The sequence below is a fragment of the Clinocottus analis genome, unplaced genomic scaffold (assembly GCF_023055335.1).
Source record: "Clinocottus analis isolate CAN_PGR_092001 unplaced genomic scaffold, fCliAna1.0.p SCAF_24, whole genome shotgun sequence".
NCBI classification, from domain to species: Eukaryota; Metazoa; Chordata; class Actinopteri; order Perciformes; family Cottidae; genus Clinocottus; species Clinocottus analis.
Window position 1 is genome coordinate 2,260,469 of NW_027175976.1, and position 22,211 is coordinate 2,282,679.

General features: G+C 49.3%; 1 protein-coding gene across 1 annotated transcript in view; it reads right to left on the bottom strand.

Annotated features, from left to right (window-relative positions):
- Window positions 1-1,402: 1,402 nt before the first annotated feature.
- Window positions 1,403-22,211, bottom strand: part of LOC137794274 (vang-like protein 1) — a 35,746-nt gene continuing 14,937 nt past the window's right edge. The window contains exons 4-9 of the mRNA XM_068591005.1: window positions 11,331-11,762; window positions 10,678-10,853; window positions 6,456-6,616; window positions 4,396-4,546; window positions 4,066-4,300; window positions 1,403-3,969 (exon numbers count right to left, since the gene is read on the bottom strand). Coding sequence (XP_068447106.1) covers window positions 3,709-3,969; window positions 4,066-4,300; window positions 4,396-4,546; window positions 6,456-6,616; window positions 10,678-10,853; window positions 11,331-11,762 — 1,416 coding nt within the window. The 3' untranslated portion in view covers window positions 1,403-3,708. The remainder of the gene's footprint in view (window positions 3,970-4,065; window positions 4,301-4,395; window positions 4,547-6,455; window positions 6,617-10,677; window positions 10,854-11,330; window positions 11,763-22,211) is intronic.

Sequence of the window (22,211 nt, forward strand, 5' to 3'; positions counted from 1 at the left end):
AAAAGGAAGCAGACGGTGTCACGGTGCCAACGCTGTGATGTTCCACCGGGGCCTTCAGGTGACACGAGCCCCGTGAATGTCAAGCGAGGTGTTGGTGTTTTACATGAGCCGACTAAACAGGACGCCCTCCTGCAGTGTCACTTCCTCCCTCCCCGAAAGCGCCGGGTTCAATATGGAAAGAACAAAGAGCAGAGACGCGTTGGAGGTGTAGAGTTCTGTTCTCCTCTCACGTGACCAAAGTCATTACCAAACAAATGGAGAGGAGGAATGAGGGGAAGAAAATCTTTCCATTTAGATGCAAATGCCCCTCATCTTCCTCTTCCTCCTCGTCGTCGTCCGGGCGCGGGAGGTGGGGATTAAGACGGGGACAGATGAGTTCCGACAGGCCGGCCTCGCGCTGGCGGAGGTATGAGGTTGTTTGTTTTCACCGCCCGGACACCCAACATTCATTTACCCACAAGCCCCGGCTGCGCCGCTCTGACAGGCTGACGGCGAGCCAATTACCCTCCGAGCTTCCCGACAAGAGAGGAAGAAAAAAACAGAAAAGGCACCAAATCACGGCCAGACACGCCGGGATGCGGCTCCGTGCGCGCGACACGCGGCGCCGTTACGCGTAATGGGCAGCGACAGAGCAGAGCGCCGGCGTGGAGCTGCTGCATATGGAGACGCTGAGGAGGGAGTCTGGAAGAGTGGGAGCGAGGTAATGAAAGAAAGAAGAGAAACGCCATGCAGTTCGATTGCAGGGACAAATCCAAATCACCAGTGGGAAACTTTGCTTTCTACGGGAGCCTAGAAAGGTCATTGTATTCTGGAAGTAAAAGTGTACTTTTCATAAAAGGGTAAAATCTTAAATTTACCAGATGTTACACATGCCCTTTAATTTGTATTCAACAGAAGTGTGCGGTTTTATGATTATGCCCTTAAAATCATGTTAAAAAAATCTATTAACAATTTAAGATAAGACAAAAACAACCTCAATAGACCAGAATGCAATGCAGCAAATAAGGCATCTTGAACATCCCATCACTCACTTCTCCCTTTCCCAAACCACGGCAATGCTATTCGGTTCGCTCTAACAATTTTCAGGTGAATCTAGAGACCAATGAATACATAGTTATGAATATCACATTTAATTTCTGCTAATCCCCTAAAATCCTGCACACTGGCCCTTTAAGCGTGTTGGGTTTTGAACAGTCTTCATTTTCACGAGTAAGTTTGGTGCCTTTAAAGTATTCACAGCCCCCTTTTAAAACACACTCCTGAGGCATTCTGGGATATGTAGGAAATCACAAAAGGCATTAAACCCATTTGTCTCCACACAGCAGTTTTACAAATGTTCATAAAAATGTTTATTATTGTTTTCTTACAAACGCTGAACGCTGTGAAAGTGAAACATGTCTTACATTGCAAAGTCAAGTCATCATCAGAGCTGCCCGGACAAAACAGAGGACTGTAAACCGGCAACAGCGTGGCAGACGGCGGTGATGGAGAGGAAAGGGGGGGAGGGAGGGGGGGTCGTGTGAACTGGAATGGCATACACACACACACACACACACACACATACGCACGCACACACATGCTTGTTTACATAAATAGTTACAGTGTAAAAACAGGAGGCACAGTCACATTGGGATCATACAAAGTTCATGTCAGCAGGTACAAAATGTGACAGTGTTTGTTTTTTTTTGCATTTTCCCCTCAGGTGCTTTAACAGTTACAAGTTTACAGTGTTTCTTTTTTTTGCTTAATCACCAGCATCTTTGTCTGTGTGTGAAAATGTTTTTAATTAAACGCGTGTCGCGGCTTCCCTCAGGCGAGCACAGAGACGTTGCCCTGTTCGGCAGCCAGGGGGCAGTAGGGCACAAGCCTGGAGATAATGTCACTGGGACCTTTTTTCCTTCTTGAGCGAGTTACCCATGAAGGGTGTTGACGTTTGTTTTAGTGCCGTGAGCTGGATTTGTCTGGCTGATTCATCAGGTGACCCCTTCTGACCTTGAGGGAGTCGCTGTGAGCGCGTTAGTCAGTGCACACAGGTGAGACCAGGTAGCGAAGGAAAACCAGACGGTCCTGTCGGGACGGAGGATCCGCCCTGCTGCGTATCTCTGTCTTCATACACTCCTAACGCTGAGGGATGAAACCCAACGTTTATTGCTGTAAATCCTCAAACAGTGCTCTTTATTGTGTTGGTAAAATCGGTGTAATGTCTCTTTCCACAGCACTGATTCCCAAACAGAGGACATTAGTAGCGTGTCATACATTTCCTGGCTCTCTACACGGCGGCATTGCAGGAGTTTTGGCTGGCGAAACTTTCTTTTTTTTGTTGGGATTGTTATGTTTGTTGTTGTAATATTCATTTTGGCCACAAGGGGCTGCAGCGCATCTCTTCCTTTGGATCTGATGACTGAAAAGTCATCCTAAATCCATGCGTTTATGATTTAAAAAGCTCACTTGTTCTTAAGTTGGAAACACAGGAGAGAGAAAACAAACTTTAATCAGTTATATAAAATAGATCCCCAGAAAAAAAAAACACCCAAAAAGAAGTGTTGAGCCTAGTTGATGGTGGATTAACATCAATCAAGAGGACGGCAGATGGAAACAAGTAGAGAGCAGATACAACAAAAGAAACTGAGCAGCGGTGGTGAGTTTGACACCAGAGTTAGTGCTGTGGAAAACGTACATTATGCCAGATTCACCATGTGAGCTGCCGGAGTACAACACAGGTAATTATGTTTTCAACCTGGGCTTCATTAGCGAGCGGCCTCTACTTGTCCCCTCTGGATAAGTTCACTTGAAAAACTGGCTTGGATATGAGGGTTTACGAGATTTCAGTTCCTGCTTCGTCGCCCGTGTCGGGGGAATTCTCCTTCGGACTAATCAGTAGTACTTTTCATCCGTGACCTCGTCTCCTCCTCGCTGCCTTCTTTCCCGCCATGACAGGCAGACCCGAACGCCCCGAGGAGGTTACTGAACCCACGAGGCGGGGCACCTGTTTTTTTTGGGCACGTGTCCAGCGTTTTTTTTTTTTTTTTTTACGGCATGATGATCCGGATCCATGTGGACTTTCGCCCCGGTGTTAAGCCTGCCGTGTGTCTGTGTTGCTCCCAGCTGGAGTGGAAACACGTCTGTGATTTTGCTCCATTGCACCTGTGAGAAGAATCGGGTTGGAGAGAGAAGAGTTTGTCCGGAGCTGCAGGAGCAGCGACGAGCAGCGAGCGGAGAGCGAAACCGTCCGGGATCACATGTCGCGCTCTCTCAAGGTGATTTCTTTTCATTTAGAAAACATACATAGATGTGCATTTAATGCAAAGTCTCTTTGACCTTTTTTTTCTTCCTTTGTCAAACGCATTTAATTTGGTTGAACATCCGAATACTTTCAAATGTTGCAGACGAGGACATCTGTCGCGTGTTTCCGTTAGGTTTGAAAACAACCTGGATCCAAGTCCAGCCCATCCTCAGTGGTTTGTCCGTCCCGTGGAAACGAAAAGGAGCGAAAACCTCAAACGCCCCCGCATGGAACGAGTGATCGCGCACCATTGTTTTGATTTCATCCGAATAAAAACATTAAAAAAGATCAATATATTCAAACATGAGTGTAATATATATAGGATTCATATATAATATATAAAATAAAAACTGCAAACCCACGGTGAAAACATTTGAGAGTAACAAAACAGAGTGAGGAATTAAAAAAAAAGAAAGTTCGGGGTCCTAAACGGAGGTTTCGGACTGTAACCGCAGCACGAACTTGTGCGACTTGGGGTCGATGAACTCCTCCGACATCTGGATGTAAGGGATGCTCCTGGTCGTCACCACCAGGCTGAAGTCCACGCAGCGGAGCAGGAAGGCGGCGCCGTCCTTCAGGCCGCTGGTGACCGAGGCGTCGCTGACCAGCGTCCACTGGCGGGCCAGCCAGTGGTCCCGGCTGTACTGCAGGGTGGGACCTGGGGTCAGGTAGCACTCCAGGAACGCCTGGGCGGGGATGAAGACACACACACACACACACAGTTATCACAACTCACAATAATACGCGGGAATGAACCGTTAAAAGCATTTTAAAAAAGGGACCTTGGGCGTCATGTTGTTGGTGATGCAGAAGGCCAGGTGCTGCTGGATGCTCTCCATGCTGTGGCAGTGCTGCTGCCTGGTGGTCCTCAGGTACTTCTGCAGGGCGCGCGCCATGGACGGGAAGATGGCCTGCGCCGCCTCGCGGGGGTCCATCACGTCCCCCGGGGCTTTCTTCTGCTCCTCCTCCTGCATGCGCTTGATGTGCGTGAACGCCTCCTCCACCGCCACCACCAGCCTGGAAGGAGAGGAAGGGCGGAGGGGATGAAACCTTTCACTCGAGCTGGCGCGACTCCTGATCGGATAATACAGTCGCCCCGAAACAAAACTCACCGCGCTTTACGCTTGCGCACGCGCCTCTCGTGCTCCGCCTCCTCGTAGTACAGCTCGTTGTGGCTGGTGTCTCTGCGGCGGGCGGCGGCCGCGATCATGGCCCTGGACTGCGAGTGAGCCAGTCCTGCCGCCGCCGCGTTGTTCCCCGGACCTGTGGAGGACAAACAGGTGAGTCGGGGATGTCTTAAAAAGGATGGAAGATGAAGTAAAAGGAAAGCAATCTTTGCTGATGACATAAAGTGCAACATGCTTTTAACGTGGAGGTGATTACTGATGCACACAGACCACGGAACATTTCCTTTTATCATCAGCAATATAAAAAAAACAGCAACTGATGTGAAAAGCCGCACAAGGTCGTAATATTTAATTGTCCCTGAGCACCGTGATCATGTGAAAAGACACGGCTCACCCACTCATCACTATTGATATTCAAGCGTTCCTTTTCCTCTTGCTGCCTTAAGGAGTCTAATTAAAAAAAGTGTCTTGGGCAACTTCAAAAGTTTGCTTTTTTTGGGGGGGAAGGGGGCGGGGGGCGAGGACGGGAGGCTGCTGATGAGCCGCTGCCTGGTGTTAACGCAGGTTAAAAGCAGGCAGAGCCGCTGAATTATTAATGCGGGGCAGGGATCGTGCGTGAACAGAATAATTCATGGGTCGGGGGGTTTGCAGCTGCACCCGGCGCTCGGTTTTTCTTCGCTGCACTTAGAATGGATTTATGGGCGAGAGATATCGAGAGCCATGTGTTGCCACATGCAGGTAAAGCTGGCGTGTGCGGAGACGCTTTTTCTATTTAAAACGCCCATGAAGGGAATGGTTGAAACGTTGTGTCGGGTCACACCCGCGCAAAAGAAAAGAAAAGGAGCACGACTGGTTAAATGGCTGAAGCGGGCGGTGAGGGCGCGGTGGGGCATCGGGTCGCGCGTGTCCTCCAGGAGGTCGAGTCAGTTTTCAACTTGTTCGCGGCCGGCTGCAGCTACGACAACGCAGGATGAAAGAACCGGTATTTACAGTACGACAAAATGACATTAAAAAAATGTAATAAAAGTCGATTGATGAATTAATCCAAATGCAACGGGTTTAAAAGATAATTCTGAATAGTTTTTTCCCCGCATCATGCGTGAAGAGTGAAGCACCGCTTCTGTGCAAAAAGGAGGCGTGGCTTCAAGCACATCGTGGTGAACAGGAAGTGAACAAGAAGGTGCTTGGTGGGTAGCGGCGCTGCGTCTACTTACTGTCGAACAGGTAGGCCTTCAGCCTCGCTCTGAGGGCGTCTTACAGGGTCAGAGTGAGGAGACACACGAGGAGAGAGCGTTTGAGTCGGATATCCAATAACCGCGCGTGTTGTAGCGCATCGGCTACAAATCACCTTTTATGCTCCTGACAACATATTTTTCTGATTATGATAACAGTCACGGATCTGCTTCCTTCCTTCCAGGCGGCGCATTCCAGCGTCACCTGGAAGTCGACCTGCAGAGACTTGAAGTGTCCGTCACCGGCAGCCGCTCAGAAAAGGTGAATTATTGCTGCAGCGCGATGAAAAGAAATGCACGTGTGGAAAAAGTTGCTAATAACGGCAGCAAAAAAAAAAGATGTGAATATGTGGCAGTTTACCCAGTCTTCCATAAATCACTAATATCGTCTGGTTTTTGTCACATGACAAGACGGTTCCCAGTGCCAGAGATTCTTGCACAATCAAACACTATTTAACATTAAATATATTGTATTCATATTTTCACCATTGCCTTGCAAAACCAAATCAGAACTATTTCTAAACATGAAAATAAAAAAAAATCCCAGTAACTAGATCATATGCATTTTCTTGACACATTATATTATAGAAAATGTGGATTTAAAGAGGAGTTTATCGATGGAGGCTCAGTGTATTTGTCTTTTTAGTGAAAACCTGCAAAATAAAATGTTAGCGCTAACCTGGAGATACATAACGTAGACATGAACAACCTGTTGTGCGTTATGGGATACAGATTAAAGTGAGTATCCAGCATATGAACCAGGAATAAAAAAAGAGGACTTTAGAGAGGAAACCAAGACAAAGACCCACTCACCCTCAGCGGGGGCTGCTGGGAACTCACCATCCACGTTGTAGACCTTGAGGCCGGCCAGGTGCTTGGCCGCGCGGGACTTGGAGGCGGAAAGCAGCGCCGGGTTGTGCACCGGGAAGTCGCAGTAGTAGTGCTCCAAGATGGCCAGAGCCGCCCGCTGGATGCTGCGGAGCAGAGGAGGCAAAGAGGAGCTTTTAGTCGAGGAACGAGACCGGCTGGATGCCAGCTGGGGGGGACGGGGACGAGAACGTGAGGAACATTGGGCCGCGGGACGTTTCTCTCTCTCGCAACACCGAATACGAGGACATTCAGCCCATCTCGCTGAATGCAGGAGGACCGCAAAGGACTTAGAGGGTTACACTTTTACAGAATTGACAACAGGACTGTAGAGAGAGCGAGAGGGGAAGGAAAGGAGTCGACGCCTGAGAACTAAAAGATGTAACGGCGTCACCTAAATAAAGTGGGAATTCCCCCCCAATGCCAAAAACACAGGACGAAGAAACACATCAGATCACTTCTTCACACAGCCAGGAGACAAAGTCTGAGACACACAGCAAGAGGGAAGTAGGGAATGTCAGATTTCTGCACTTCCTTGTTGTGGCATGGGTGCGATTGGGCTTCTTGTGCCCTCCTAGGATGCCGGGACTGAGACACCGAGGCGTTGAGCTGAGCCTTCAGCGTGCCGGCTCTTGTCCCAGTCACAAACCCGGCACTGTTCAACCAGATTGTACACAAGCAGGGTGTTCTTGCACGTTACGCCACATAAATCACCGGCTCTTGTCATCACACACACACACACACACACACACACACACACACACACACGGCCTCTGTTTACCTGGAGGGAGACGCATGAGAGGTTGGAGGGAGACTACGCTGCTTTTAAAGAAGATGCTGAATTTAGTTGACGAAGAATTAACTCACACCTTTTATGAAACAGAGTCATGATGTCGCTAATTCGGCCTACTTTTGATCCGCTTATTGATTTTGAATCACAGCAAAATCTGTAGATTTTAGAAGTTAGCAACTAACTTTGAACATAGCATAGCATTTAGCGGCTAAAGGGCCAGTTGGTCGAGACCAGAAAAAAAGGAGAGAGTACAATATTTATACAGTAATGCTTTAAGTGGTGCAGGTATGGAGACCAAACTACTACTTTCTAAGCGGTAATTCACAGCGTGCAGCTCATGTGGGGATTTAGTAGCCGCTACGACTCGGTTGTGACGCCACAACGGCTCGGCTGCTGTGACCTGCATTTGGCAGACGGGACGGCGGCAGATGTTGACGGCTGTTGGCTGACCCACAACGCCACTTTTCTGCTAAACACTGGGCTCTTTTCTAGACCGGCTGTGTGCGCTTGTGAGGACTTATTGAGAGGTGTGTGTCCTGAGTCATTCTGCAGGGGCCTCGAGAAGAGCTAACTCGATATATGCATGGACAACAGCACACGCTAGCCTGCAGCATGCGCTTCCCATTATCCCAAAGGATGACCGCAGTGTGACCTCTCAGCCACATCCTCTTCTGGCCTCTGAACAAAGTGGTGGGGGACATTTTAAATACCACAGGTGGCTGCAAAGAAAGTCACATGCACTGTCAGGGATCTTTAGATTAGTTCACAGACTAAAAATACACCACTTGTGTCTGTTCAAGTTCATCTGGAGGAAGTCGCCGCGTCTGAAGACATTGAAACGCACTGACAGGCGACCAAATGAAGCGCACCGTTAGTTTAAGATGACAGATGACTCTGCGGTTGGTTTAACGGTCGAGTTCAATATCTCAAGAGGTGGGGAGCAGGGTGCAGCCGTGTGTTCGCAGTTGCAGTAGAAGTGAAATTGGCCAGAAGTAAAACAGACTTGGAAGGACAACGGGGAGACCGGCGGGCCGCTCCCGTGGTTTACTCTGTGGCACGAAGCGTTCAGACAGACTGGACCATTGTTCAGTCACTCCGGCCACTCACCGCCTTTGATCAATCATTAAGCCGAGCAAACATGACGCATAACCCCTCAGAGCGGCGACGCCGGCCAACTGTAGACACACAAGTCTCCAGCAGTGAATGTGTGTAACCCCCCACTAGCAAAACACACACACACACACACACACACACACACAACGCTGGCTGTAAGGAATGTGTTCATATCCAACTTGCCAAAAAGGCTTCCTCCGGCCCTCCAGATTGGCATCAAAGACCAGGCAGACGGAGACAAGCCCCCCGGGCCCCCGGGGGCCTCCGGCTGGTCACCATTATGATAAAAACATGCCAGAAGCAACCAAAAAAACAGGAATGAAAGCGGCAGCCGCCCTTCTGTTAGTGGAGGAGCGACATGAGAGAGAACACACACATTTTGTGTTGCTGCGCCTCCGCATGATGCATGTTTGGAGCTGCATGTATGTGGTGTGTTTACCCCACACACACACACACACACACACACACATGTGTGTGTATGTGTTTATGTGCGTGCAGGCTGACCAGATGCCGCGCTGCGGTCTGCAGGGAGCGCTAATTAGCGTGTTTACAGTCGCAGACGGACAACGGAGCGAGGAGGAGACGCTGCTGGCCGAGCACCATGAACAGCTTACAGAGGACAACAACCCCCGAGGAAGTCAGTCACACACACACACACACACACACACACACACACACACACACACACACACACACACACACACACAGTTTCTGCAATACCCTGCATCCACCTTAAGTCTCCAAATAAGGTTTCTTTAAGAGTCATTTTTAAATTGAACAATCAGAAGATCGTCACAAAAGCACTGACACAGTATTTTTTTACTGTCACACGTCTCGCTTCATATTTACACTTTACAGAATTGATTATTTTTGGCAGCAACACAGATCCATCACCACCGGTTATCTAGTTTGCTTACGCCGGTCACACACAGGCATCATGAGCGTTTAGAAGCTTCAAGTGTGAACACGGCCACCTGCAAAAGTACAGAACGATCGACCTCAGCGGGAGAGCAGAGTTGGGGGATAATACTTCATCCATCCGGTCATAAAAGAGGCCCGTCTATAAATCCATCGTGATTTATGAGAGCGAGGGGGCTGCGTATTGATACCAGGGAGCGACAGGAGAGCTGCTTTGTCATGGGGGTCTTCCTGCTCTTGCTCAGAGACGGTAAGGTCATAAAACCCCTGCTGGTCTGGTCTGAGCTGCTCTCCCCCCTCTCCACACACACACACACACACACACACACACACACTCCTTCCTTTCATTCCCACATACATGTTAGGATTCTCCAACACTAGCCTCCCATTAAGTATTAATCCCTCGTTCTCCATTCTGTCTCTCCCTGCCTTCGTCTCCTGGGTCTTCCCTCTGAACTCCGCCCTCTGTGTGCTGCTCTTTCTGAGGACTTGCCTCTCTGAAGTCTTCTCCACCCCCATTATTTATTTTTGGTTTTCCTCCCGGCGTGGTTTCTTCTCCCCCCCGTCAGCCACTTTGTCGACGCTCCTCATCACTGCCTTCTCTTCCATCTCCATCTCCTCTTTTCCTTTCCCTCTCGGCCTCTCGTACGAGTTATTTCATCCCGTTAACGGATGTGTAACCACTGACTTCCCTCGTCCTTTCTCCCCTGTCGCTCTCACTTGAGTCGTCCCAGTTTCTTTCTTTCTCTCTCCGCCTTCATCTCGCCCGCACGTCCTCGTTTCCCTCCCCTTCCTCTCCCCCACGGTCTCCTCATCCATCAACATGGCTCTCTTTACCTTGCGTCTTGTCCCTTCCTCTTACTCCTTCTGTCTCTTTTCTCCATCTCCGTGCACATCTGGGTATAGCTTGCTCTCAAAGCTAATCGCATCCACCGACGCCGCAGTATGAAACCCGAACAGACGGGTGGCCCTCTGTTGCGGAAAAGTCTCTATTTCATACGGTTATTATTGTAAACAGTCCCATAAAAAAGACCAATCAGAGCCTGATTTATCTCCTTCCCCTGTGCCATGGAGCTCCATTATTCACATCAATGAGCCACACTGTTCACTGGCTGACATGTTGCTTCATTACCATGAACCCACACACACACACACACACACACACACCATCCTGCTGCCCCAAATGCTGATTAATCCGCAGCTGAAAATAGTCCCCATCCGACACAGTATTTCCTCCCCGTTTCGGGTGACTTGGGACAAATCCTCAGTGGTTTCCACGTTTGCAGAACAAAATTTGAGCGGCTCCAAACGACAACCCGCTGTCCGGTCCGCGCCTCCCCTCACCTGAGCTGTCCCAGGTTGTAGTGGCGCATCTCGCCGTCGGTGGAGCGCGTGACGCACACGGAGAAGCACGGCTGCAGCTGCCGCAGCTCCAGCAGCACGATGGCCAGGTAGTGGATGAAGAGCAGGGCGTCCACCAGCGACACGGCGTACTGCACGATGCCCTGGTAGTTCTCGTCCTGCGGAGCAGGTTAAGGGGTTGATTTGTACTCATGTACGCACAGGACACACAGAATCTAACACTACACGCAAATGGAGTAAACATTTACACACAAAAAAAGAAATATGACTGCAGGGATAAAAATAAAAAGATCATACACATGTAAGACAAGATGTAGAGCGAATGAATATTTAGATGCATTTCAAAGGATAGCAAGCGATTTACTGTTTTCCTACATGCATTCTGAATGAGGGACCAACCGGGATTTTAAATTTGGACTCGCTCAGTAAACACACAGCACTGGGGAAACCAAATATCTCTTTCGGCTGTTTGTGATTTCGCTGAGCTCCTGAAGGCATTAAAAATGAATGCGTGTGCGTTACACCAGGCCTCTCCCACTGCTACTGGAAGTATTTGCTCCCGTGTGCTTCTGGAGACTTCAATCCCCACGTTTATTTATAGGTACTGTGCACTCGCGAGCGCGTGAATGTCTCACCTGCGAGTCGAGTATGCGGACGCCGTAGAAGAGCCAGTACGAGAGCACGAAGAGCAGCACCAGCACGGCGAGCAGCGCCCGGAAGACGAAGACCCGCGGGAGGCCGGCCCGCGGCGGCCTGAAGAAGAGCGCCCAGACGGCCAGCAGCAGGATGAGCAGCTTGAAGGCCACGGAGATGAAGAGGCCCTCGCACGCCGTGCCGCAGCTCTGCAGCTTCTCCGGCCAGAGGAGGTGGGGGAGCGCCAGGAAGGCCAGCGGCGTCAGGAACACCAGCAGGCCCAGCACCACGGCCAGGGTCAGGGTGAAGTAGCGGCGGCAGTCCAGCCCCACGCTGTCCTCCAGGTCCTTGGTGATGCGGACGATGTCCTCCTGGGAGAGGCTGTGCTCCGACGTGCCCGTGACGGCCGTGGTGGTCTCGCCCCAGTTGTCATCCTGAGAGAGGAGGAAACAAGGATTCAAGCTCACGGGAGCATCCTAAAAACATTATTTCATACATCCTCACTTCCTGATCCTCACTGGAAACCATCATGCCCCTTTTTATCTTCTATATCGTCTTGTTAACATTCAATATTTACGTTTTAACATCCACATTCTTAAATCATTCATTTTTCATGCAGCTGTGTAGGTCAGTCTGATTATGAATGTGTACACGTCCCATATGTTTTTCACATCGATGCATGTAAAGATGTGCATGATTTTTCATCCAGACTTATCATGCTCGCAGTGAATACAGTTCTTAAAGCATCTGTGGGTCCTTGTGAGGTGCAACAATAACAAAGCCACAATGGTGGAGTGAGGTTTGGGCCTCATACAGCGGCTTTGCCCGAGGGGAACATGTGAGAGGACATCAGAAGGTTAAAATTATCAGGAGAAGAAGCTTCTAACTCGTCTATCTTTCACACTGTGCTGTGTTAGGCTGGCTAACACTTTCCTACAGCTGAGTTTTTTTTTTGCTTTTGACGTCAGCTCAACAAAATGAAAAAAAAACACAAGAGGTAATTTCCAAGCACGCGAGAAAAGAGAAAGGAATAGAAACTAGGAAGTGGGAAAAGTAAACAGAGCGAGCTGCCAACTGGGCTAAACGCTGACGTCTGGGCCCGACTGCATCCGCAGATAATGAAGGTCAGCGGCGTCGGACGCGAGAGCCGCTCTAACGAGGGAAGATAACAGCTCTTTACACAGCCAGTCACAACAAGCTGCTGGCGTTGGCTCTGGGGGCGGCCGGAGAACCAGCAGAGGGCCGATAACGAACCGCCGTCGGCTACAAGGACGTTCGATAACCGACGGCGCTGTTGCCGGGGATGCAGTACCATTGAAGATGAATCCTATTTCAAGGAGTGCATCAGTGAGCAGAGAGGAGATGCATTGTGATCGCTGTAGACGGGAGGAGGAGGGGGGAGGAGGATGGTGCATTGGGACAGAGTATCCCACTGGCCTCGGGGGTTAAAACAGCAGAGAAAGAGATGAAGCAGAACAATGGGAGGACCCAGGCAGAGAGCTCAGGTTGTGTTTGAAGCCAGAGAGAAGATACTATTATCACTCATACACTAATAATAGAATGTGTACTGCTGTACAGACAGCAATAGTGGATGCACACATATTACATGGGGAGAAATGAGAGAACGTCAATGTTTTTTTTAGCCGTGGTTACAGGTTAAAGCCGTCGTATCTCACAATAAAAAATAAAAGAAACCTGATTAGCGAAACATTTTCTATTCGTGGCATCGTTCATGGCAGACGACATGTCAAATGTTGACTTGGTTCTCAGAGGCGGCCTCCCTGATGAGCTCCAGCACAGAAATCGCTCTCTGTTTCCCGACCTTTGACACGACGACGCGGTTGTAAAAGCTCATCTCGATGTCTGCGCCGCGGCGGGGAAGACCCCGAACGTCCCGAGGGGCCGAGCCCGTGAGCTGTAAAACCAGACGGAGGAATGCGTGACCTGCGACCAAAAAAAGGTCAAAGAGCGAAGATGTCAACGCGTCTGGCGTTGCGCTCCGGCAGTTTGTGCTACAGTTTGCAAGCAAGGCTAACTGGACGTTACAGAAATTTAAACTTCAAAATCCAGCTTGTAACATACTGTGTATTAGCACTTCTTTGTTATGCATGTCTCATTCAATTAGTCATACTCACAGTAGCGTCCAACTCCTATCTGAGGACAAAGTACCACATCATGCGTTGATATCCACTGGTATTGCTAATGTTAGCTAACAATGGCTGACTTGGCTAGAACTGGCGTCCCTCTTGGTTTTTCCACTAGCTTTACAAATACCTCTAAAAGCCACACACTTTATTATCTCCTTACATGAAAAGGTGATAATTTCCTTCATCGTTGACTCCGCAAAACTGCAACAAACATGACGCACGCTATATTTCAACAGTAGCATTAGATCAACTCTGTATATGAAGCTCTTGTATTTAACTCGACAGTTGGAGATTAATTGTATCTGACAGATTATAGCACAAAAGACCGGGAACGTAATGCAACACGCACACAAACAAAACATAAATAATGCATGCTTCAGTCCAGTCAATTGGAGTGGAGATTGCTTTTTGAAACAGAACAGTGAAAGCCACTTCATTAATAATGAGCGAGGCGGACTGAAGAGGCCCTCAGCCTCGCTCTCTCTCGGCGGAGACTCGTCGTGCAACAGGCCTTTGACTCACATGAAGCAATTATCCCAGCAGACGAGGAAAGTAAACAAAGCCTCGTTATTTTCTCTTTGTATTAGCGGAGGATAAGTGCTCCGCAAAACAAACCATCGGGGACCACGGCGAGCATACCTCAGCAGCTCTGGAGATATTTGGTTCAAACAAAGCGGCCATGCAGTACGTTTCAATGTCCCCAGACTTAAAAAACACAGGAGTAAATATGACACAAGTGATCCGTGTGGTGTTGAGTACAGAGCATCTTGACTGCCGACAGATTCTCTTCTCTTAATCTTGTCTGACTATCGTCTGGCTGGTGAGGACGAGCATGTGTGTCTGTGTGTGTAAGCAAATCAATAGGCATTAGTTTTAAAGGAAGAGTGTCTCCTCACCACCTCGAGAGCACCCGGGGGAGGCATGAGTCACAGCTTCTCATGCCTCCACTCATCAGCACTCATCGCTCAGAGTTTCATCGCTCTGAATCACACGCAGCCAAAAGGACTCGTTGAGGAAGTCCATCACCATTTGAATCAAGTGATGCGGCAACTAAAGCACGATTAGGAGAATAATATCCGCTGGTTCCAGCTCCTCAAACATGAAAGTCTCCTGGAATTTGCGTCATTATTGTCGTTGGATCCTTACGACTCCACCTGGGCTTTCCCTCAGTCGGCACGGATAAAAATAGACATTAGTGACCCACATTTCCTAACGGGATTAAGCAGTCACCTCGGGCTGATCTGGTTCAGTACCAGCCGCCTCGCAGGAGGTCCAGTCCTATTCATCACACGGAGGAAGAGGAGCAAAGAGGAAGAGGGAACAAAGAGGGAAAAAGGGGCGAGAGCGTGACAGACGCGTTCGATAACAAGGCAGCCAATTAAAAAGGAGAGGGATTGATCCAGACAGGGAGGGAAGGAGAGGCCAGAGGCAGAGATGAAGCCAGAGAGGATTACCGCACACACAAAGCAACGTGTGAAACCCTTTCGCTCAAAACTACATGCGTGTCATGAATAAAACGCACCTCGGCTAAAACACCTGTCAGGTGTGCTCTCGCGCTGCCGTCTGCAGGGATTTATTCAAACCCGGACGGAGGTTTTACAAGCAGGGCCTCGGCTCGGGGAGGCGGCTCAACAGCTGAATAACGGAAACATCCGATAAGACTATCACACACACACACACACACACACACACACACACACACACACACACACACACACACACACACACACACACACACACACACACACACACAAGAGACAATGCAGGGGGTGTTAAAGACAGGAATAGAAAAGGGTTAAATCTACAGAATACGTGGGAGAAAGGAGGACAATGTGGTACCAAGCTACTACTAATAAATTAGCTAAAAATCATCCCACATTACAGGAATATTTTGACATTCTTCTGAATCAGCTTGATTTTTGTAGAGAATTAGAGAAGATTGATATATATTACACTCATATCCGCCTTGAATATGACGCTAGACGCTAGCTTTATTTTGGGCACAATTCAGTTAATTCAACAAAAAACTAATGTTCGGATTTTCCCTCCAATAACCAGCTATTCCTTGAACATCTGTGTGAATGATTGAGTGGTAACACACCATCTTAAAGCTGTCGCACTGCCTCAAAAGGAAAAGACTCAGCTCATACACCTGCACAGCGAAAGAGAGCTGAAGTGTGTAAAGGCAGAAAAGCAGAAGATAAAAAGAGCAGCAATCTGGCGCTAAGGCAAGCAGTCAGGTCACTTTCTCCATCGCACCCGCCCGAAAAAAGAGAAAGGAGAAGAAGATTACGGCATCATTAAAAACTGTGGTTACAGGGGCACGGCGAGGGCGGCTCCATAAGAGGCAGAATGTGCCATCAAAGTATTTCTTTTGATGAAATATTGGCCCGGCTGCAAACCGTAAGTGCTGCAACACGATACGGGGCTGAGCTTTAAACACACCCAGCGAGACACTTGAACTGCACACGGGCGCCGTGTCGCGTTGCAGGACCGCTCGTTGGGATCGGAGGGACTTCCTGGTGTTGTGGGCCGTCGCTCAAAAGACCTTTTGACATATTTTGAACATAGAAAATCTTTGTAACGACAATAACATTAAGCCTTACACTCTGAGCAGCTATATATAGTACACTAACATGCCATGTCGGCCTGCGTGCGTTCCCAAAGCTTTCAGCTGAGTATTTTGTGCATTCTCTCCCCGCCGCAGTATAAATAACAGCCATTGTCTCTCACGTTAAATCAAATATCCACTAAAAGCCTGTTTTCTGTTGTTCAGACAGAAGTGGGCTGCAAACAAAGCCCCTCGCTGAGAGCGGGAACAAGTGCACTCTCCTCACTCCTGGGAGGCGAGGTGTGTGTGTAAATGGCTCCTCGCAGCCATTTAAAACCAACCTTTGTTCAAACAGTGGACGGCGTGCGAGGCCGCCAAGAACTTGTCGGGGCGAGGAAGAGAAGCGCCTTAAAAATAGTCTCCCGGACAAATTGGAAGGATGGGGGAGTGACGGCGAGACAATGGGAGGCTGGCAGCTGAGCGGCGCTGCTGCATGCACGTTCGGTTGCAGCGCGGTTGAAATGGATTATTCAGAGGAACGTCAAGGTAACAGACAACTTCTAATTTAGCTAAGCCCAGAAAGTGGTGTGGAGATTATGGAGTCAGAGTGAGCGCTGATGGAGAAGCCCGGCAAGACTCTGGAGAATTACACTTAAAAGCATCTCGAGAGCAGATAACGGGAACAATAAGACTTCATTTTAGAAGCTTTTATGTGTGAAATACCTCCACTCGGCTCCGTAGGCCCATTGTTGACTGCAATGGAAATACAAATACGTATAAGCTGTTGTTGCATCACATCCTGGAGCACGAGGTGACGTCATCCGCTCATCAGTCACTCAGTGCAACTGCGACTTTCTTGACAGTCGATTATTTTGTAATCGACAATTACTACGTGTTATTAAGGCACAATTCAAAAATCTCAACATCGATGAAGGACAAGGGAAGAGGAGGGACTTCGCCCGTCTGTTGCTTCAGGTTGTGTGTTCTTAAAAAAGTGCATTCACACCGTCAGAGACCACTGGGGGAGAAGCGTTTGTAGAAGAGATGTAAGAAACTATTGAAATGAGGAGAAGGTGCTGTTCATCTGCAGATGAATACAGACCGTTGTGTGTCCTTGTCGGGGTGAAGACAAACTGAACAGGATGCGTCACCAACACTTTGAGAAGGCCGCTCGACAAAACACATTAGTCGACTAATCAATACGTTTATTTAAATCGACACGTTGTCTTAAAGGAAGTTCCTCCACATGGAATCGCACAAAAGCTTCGTGAGGTCGCACAACCCAGTCCTACAAAGAGCTCCACCTCCAGCGACATGGAGCACCAGACGTGCTCGCTGGTTGAAAAGACTTCTGTGGCTCCACCTGGGACCGTCTCTCTGCTCTTACCTGGCTGAGTTTAGTCCCGGCTCCACAGCTGGCCGCTGGAGGCGAGTTAGTGATAGAGTCTTCTTCTATGGTGGTGACAATCACTTCCCTTATCTCCTCCACCGTCTCGCAGACCTCCAGCACCTGCAGCACTTCGTCTCCCGCCTCCATCACCGCTGGCGACTGCATGCTCCTCTCAAAGAAACCCTCACTGGACTTCACCTCGGTCCAGCTCGCTCAAACATCGTCTCCCAGCTTCCTCCGCCTCCTCGATACGTCTCCAGAGTGTGCGTGTGCGAGTGTGTCTGACCTCCCCGACTCCGCTTTATCAGTCTTTATATAGAAAGATCTCCCATCATGCCTCAGGAGGCATCGTATGGGACTGAGCGCTCGCTTGCCACATGATGCGAGGGGCTCTGTGGAGAGGAGCAGAGGAGCGACGGAGCGAGCAGAGATGGAGAGAGGAGTCGGGTGATGAGACGATCACATGGGATGTCCTGACAGCAGGAGAGCAAGGAGGGAGAGGAGGGGGGGGGGGGGTTATGGGATGGATGGAGGAGAGTAGTAGTACAGTAAACACCAACTCTCCCATCCTCCTCTCTCTCCCTTTTATCCGTCTTTCCCTCAAGGCGTCCCACTCATTCTCCTCTCTCTCATTCTCCGCTCGCCTCTTGCCTCGGCGCCACTCTCCGTGCATCGCTTCTGACCCAGTGAGCACCGCGGCGTCGCAGCGCTGCCACTGGCGAGGCTGCATGTGTGTTAAAAAGTGTGTTAATGCGTGTGTGTGTGTGTGTGTGTGTGTGTGTGTGTGTGTGTGTGTGTGTGTGTGTGTGTGTGTGTGTGTGTGCATGCGGGAAGGTAAGACAACAACCTGACAGTGCCTTTTAAACCCGCTTCATCTCAGTCCGTATCAAAAACACATTTTTATATATATGTAATAATAATAATAATATAAATCATGATGTGTCCCAACATAATATATAGAGAGAGAATAATGACCTGTTTAACTTCCCAACGCAAGCTGTAAGTGTTTTTTTTTTACAGTGGTGTGGAGGAACTCCCTGGTATTGTGATTAAATACTACATTTCTGGTCTTGTGACATCGTGCAGCATCAATGAGCCGCACTGTTGCATAAACACACACACTTTATTTGGACTTAATCTCACAGTAAACCATTCTGCGGCCTTTTAATGATCTGAACAAATCATATTAGGGTATTACTTTACCACAGCTCCACAAAAAACTCCCCAAAACACTAAAGTCAAGCCAGGATTCCTTGATTCTGACCTTAACTTGAGTTTCTAGCCATAAACTTCATCTCTGATTGCTGTTACTCTCCTGCTGGGCTTGAGGGGAAGTCAACAGCCTTAAAACCTCAAAATGTGCTTGTATGTCACTTCCCTTCGTTCCTGTCATCTCCCGACTGCTGACACAAAGAAACGCCTTCTTCCAAATCGACCGTATAAAATCCTCCTCCCTCTCCCCGGCGTTGCTCGCCCACGCGGCTTACGACACGCAGAGCGCAGGGATACCCAAGCGGCTCAGCGGGATCCCGTCTCATGGGGATACCCAAGCGGCTCAGCGGGATCCCGTCTCATGGGGATACCCAAGCGGCTCAGCGGGATCCCGTCTCGCAGGAGACTTCGCCAGGAAGCGCTCGCTGCGGGGAAGAGGAGCCCAACATGAACACAAGCGCTCTGCCTCTTCCAGGAGGACCACGTGGAGTCCGAGGGTCTGGTCCGAAGCAGCCGATGTTTATTGGGTTAATTGAGCCGCAGTGAGGCCGAGGGGAGGCGGGGGGATGTCGAGGGGCGACTTAGAAGAACAATGGCTTCACGTTTTAAGAACGAGACAGGTTGAAGTGCTTTTTGAGCCAAATTGCACCTGATGTCTGCAGCTGGTGAACACTGAGGGGTGTAAAGAGGTTCCCTCTCTAAGCTGCTCATCTAAAAAATGAACCCAGCTACACTCCTCTCTCTTTTTCTCTCTCGTTGGGATTGAAAGGCGCTAATTCTTAAGAATGCTTTGTGGTTTAAACAGATCGCATTTCTCTTGTTTGACACCTCGTACAATGTCGCCCTCCTCAGCGTCGACTCCCATCGACCTCTCCGCAGCGTCTCCACAGCGGTATCCAGTTTCATACGGCAACAACAGCGCGGATCGACCCAAATGACTCACTTTATTAGGTGTCGGGTCACCTCCAGAGGTCCGCGCTCGCCGCCATTGTCCTTTTACGAACACGCGGGCGGCGAAACGCGGCTTGCCACAGACATCTGCTGAAGCCGCCTCGTTCCCACCTTCAGACTTCACACAGCTGAACGAGCACTTGAAGCGTGTTCTCCACATGCACACATGCGTACGGCCCCGGGGGGGGTTTTGGCTCGCGTCCTGGAATGGGAGCGACATGCTGGAGGAGCTCTTTTCAAAACATGTCAAGCAACCTGAGAGGCGTACGATCAGCCTCATTCAGAAGCCGTGTCGAAATCCCATTTCAAACGCACAACGCGTGTGAAGAGCCGGCCGCGACATCATCTAAATATGAAGCCGGTTCGCTGAGCTTTAAAGACTGGAGACGGCGAGTAAAAGTACTCAAACGGCGTCCAGGCCATGACCCCAATTGTAAAACGAAGACTTGATTAAAACCAACAGGGTTTAAGTTCGCTAACCAGCTGCTGACTCCGGCTTCACATTTAGCAGACAAACTGCTCCCAAGAATGTGCTTTGACGTCTGTATTCTGCATGCTGCCAAGACACACACACACACACTTTTTTTTTCGTTGCACACTCCCCGCCCCATCAGCTAAGACTCTGATTAAGTCCCGGCAGCAGAAGTGATCTCGCGGGTCAGACTGTTGAGGCGAGGCCGCCGCTAAATATTCCCATACGGGAGCACATGGAGGGACCGGAGTGCACACGCAGGGATTTGTGCTGAGCCGCTCTCTCAGCCGCTCGCCTCCCTCTGATTACTCAAAATGAAGCCAAGCGCTCCCCGCCCTGTCGGCGGCGGCAGCAGCAGCGCGGCATGAATAAGACATGAGGAGCGAGGAAACACTCGAGGACGGCTGTGCTCTGTGGCAAATCCTGCCCTGTTAAAATTAGACACGACCGAAGAAGAAGAAGAAGAAGAAGAAAAAAAACACTGCTAACGAGTCTTTGCACGACGGAAAGTCAGCGCCAAGTAGGTCAGGAGACGAATCGGTGAGGGGTCCCGCCCCCCTTCAGAGGCTTAAGCCCAACACTTGATGAGGGTCACTGTGTCAGTCTGAGCAGAGGATGTCTGTGAGCTGAAACCTCTTCTTTCAATAAATGGACTTCCATTGACTCTCGCCCAGCAGCAAGTGTCGAAGTTCCTGCTTTCAAAGCGCGCTGAACGAGTAGCGGCACACATTTCACTCGTCCAAGCTACTCCAGTGTCTGATCCACCTCTGCCTCCATCGGGTGAGTTGGCTTGTGGGAAGTCTCACAGTCTCAAGGCAGCAACGTCGTGTACTGCGAGGTCAAATGTGTGTTTTTACAATGAGTCTGTTGGCTTTAAAGACATTATAGAAAATATGGCCTCAGTTACTAATATATCGCTATCTGCTGACGGTAATACACCGACCGTGGATGAGGAGCTCATCCAATATGTGCCTGAAAGCCCCATTAAGTCATGTATGAATACAGCCACAAACGGCTACTTTACATCCAATTAAAAACAACCTGACAACACACACACACACACACACACACACATGTCCAACAAGGGCTTAACGGTACTTACGCTGTCAAACACCAGCAATTAGACCAGTCCCCCCAGGGAGGGACTCAGACAGCTTATATAAACATTACTATATGCGTTTCCAGCACTACATAAAACATCATAGATGATGAACGGAGCTCCCTGGCTGTACACAGTTATTTATTTTTTACAGATTAGTCAGTTCTTGGTCATTTTTCAGTCAACCACTGCTTAAAAAAACAGTTTACGCAATTACGGTGACTAAATTGAAGAAATGCTGCACATCATGACAGCCTTAAACCCATAATATACATATTTCTAAATACATTTAAAAAGTCAAATGTTGTCTTTCTCTAAAGGTCATGAAATCAATTGTGTTTTGACTCTGAAATACCACACGGTGAGGTAACAAATTGGCTATGACTCATTGACTGTTTTGGAAGCGAGACCTTGTCTCCCTCGAGTGCTGCCGTGAAATTTCCCGTCCCGGCACGCAGCCGTCGGATCCACCTGTCTCTTTCTTCGCTCTGCCTTTTAATCCGACTCCAAGGAACAGGAGGAACACGAGCGGGCGTCTGCTGTGCATGATAAATAAGTCAGGAGCCTGAAGCAGTGGCATAACACACATCCTGACGGAGCCTTGCTGGTTAACGAAGGCTGAAAGGGTGCAAACGTGACAAGAGGACCAAACTCCTACCTTATATTTCTGAGTAATCAAATAATCCATCACATAATCCATGTTTTGTCACCGACAAAGTCAGCATGGTTCCTGATGGAGGAGTTGGAGTTTTGACAGACAGTAAACAGCTTAGCTGCCAGTTTGTGTTGTTTTTTTTGCTTGGTCTGGTCCATTTTTTAGCAGAGGGGAGGGGCCGGGGTGCACTGGAGCCATCTCCTCTTTGCACTGGACCTCATCGGGAGTTGCAGTGGATTACTGCGTTGGCTTCTGACTGAACTAAAGTGCTGCTGCCCGTAGGAGCGACCTCCTGCATCCTTATCCTGTCGCAGGTATTTTATCTGCGGTAGATTTCCTGAAAGGGACAGCAGCGCAGGCCTCGCCAAAAGTGGACCGGCCCTTCTGGCTTTTGCCCTCAAACTAG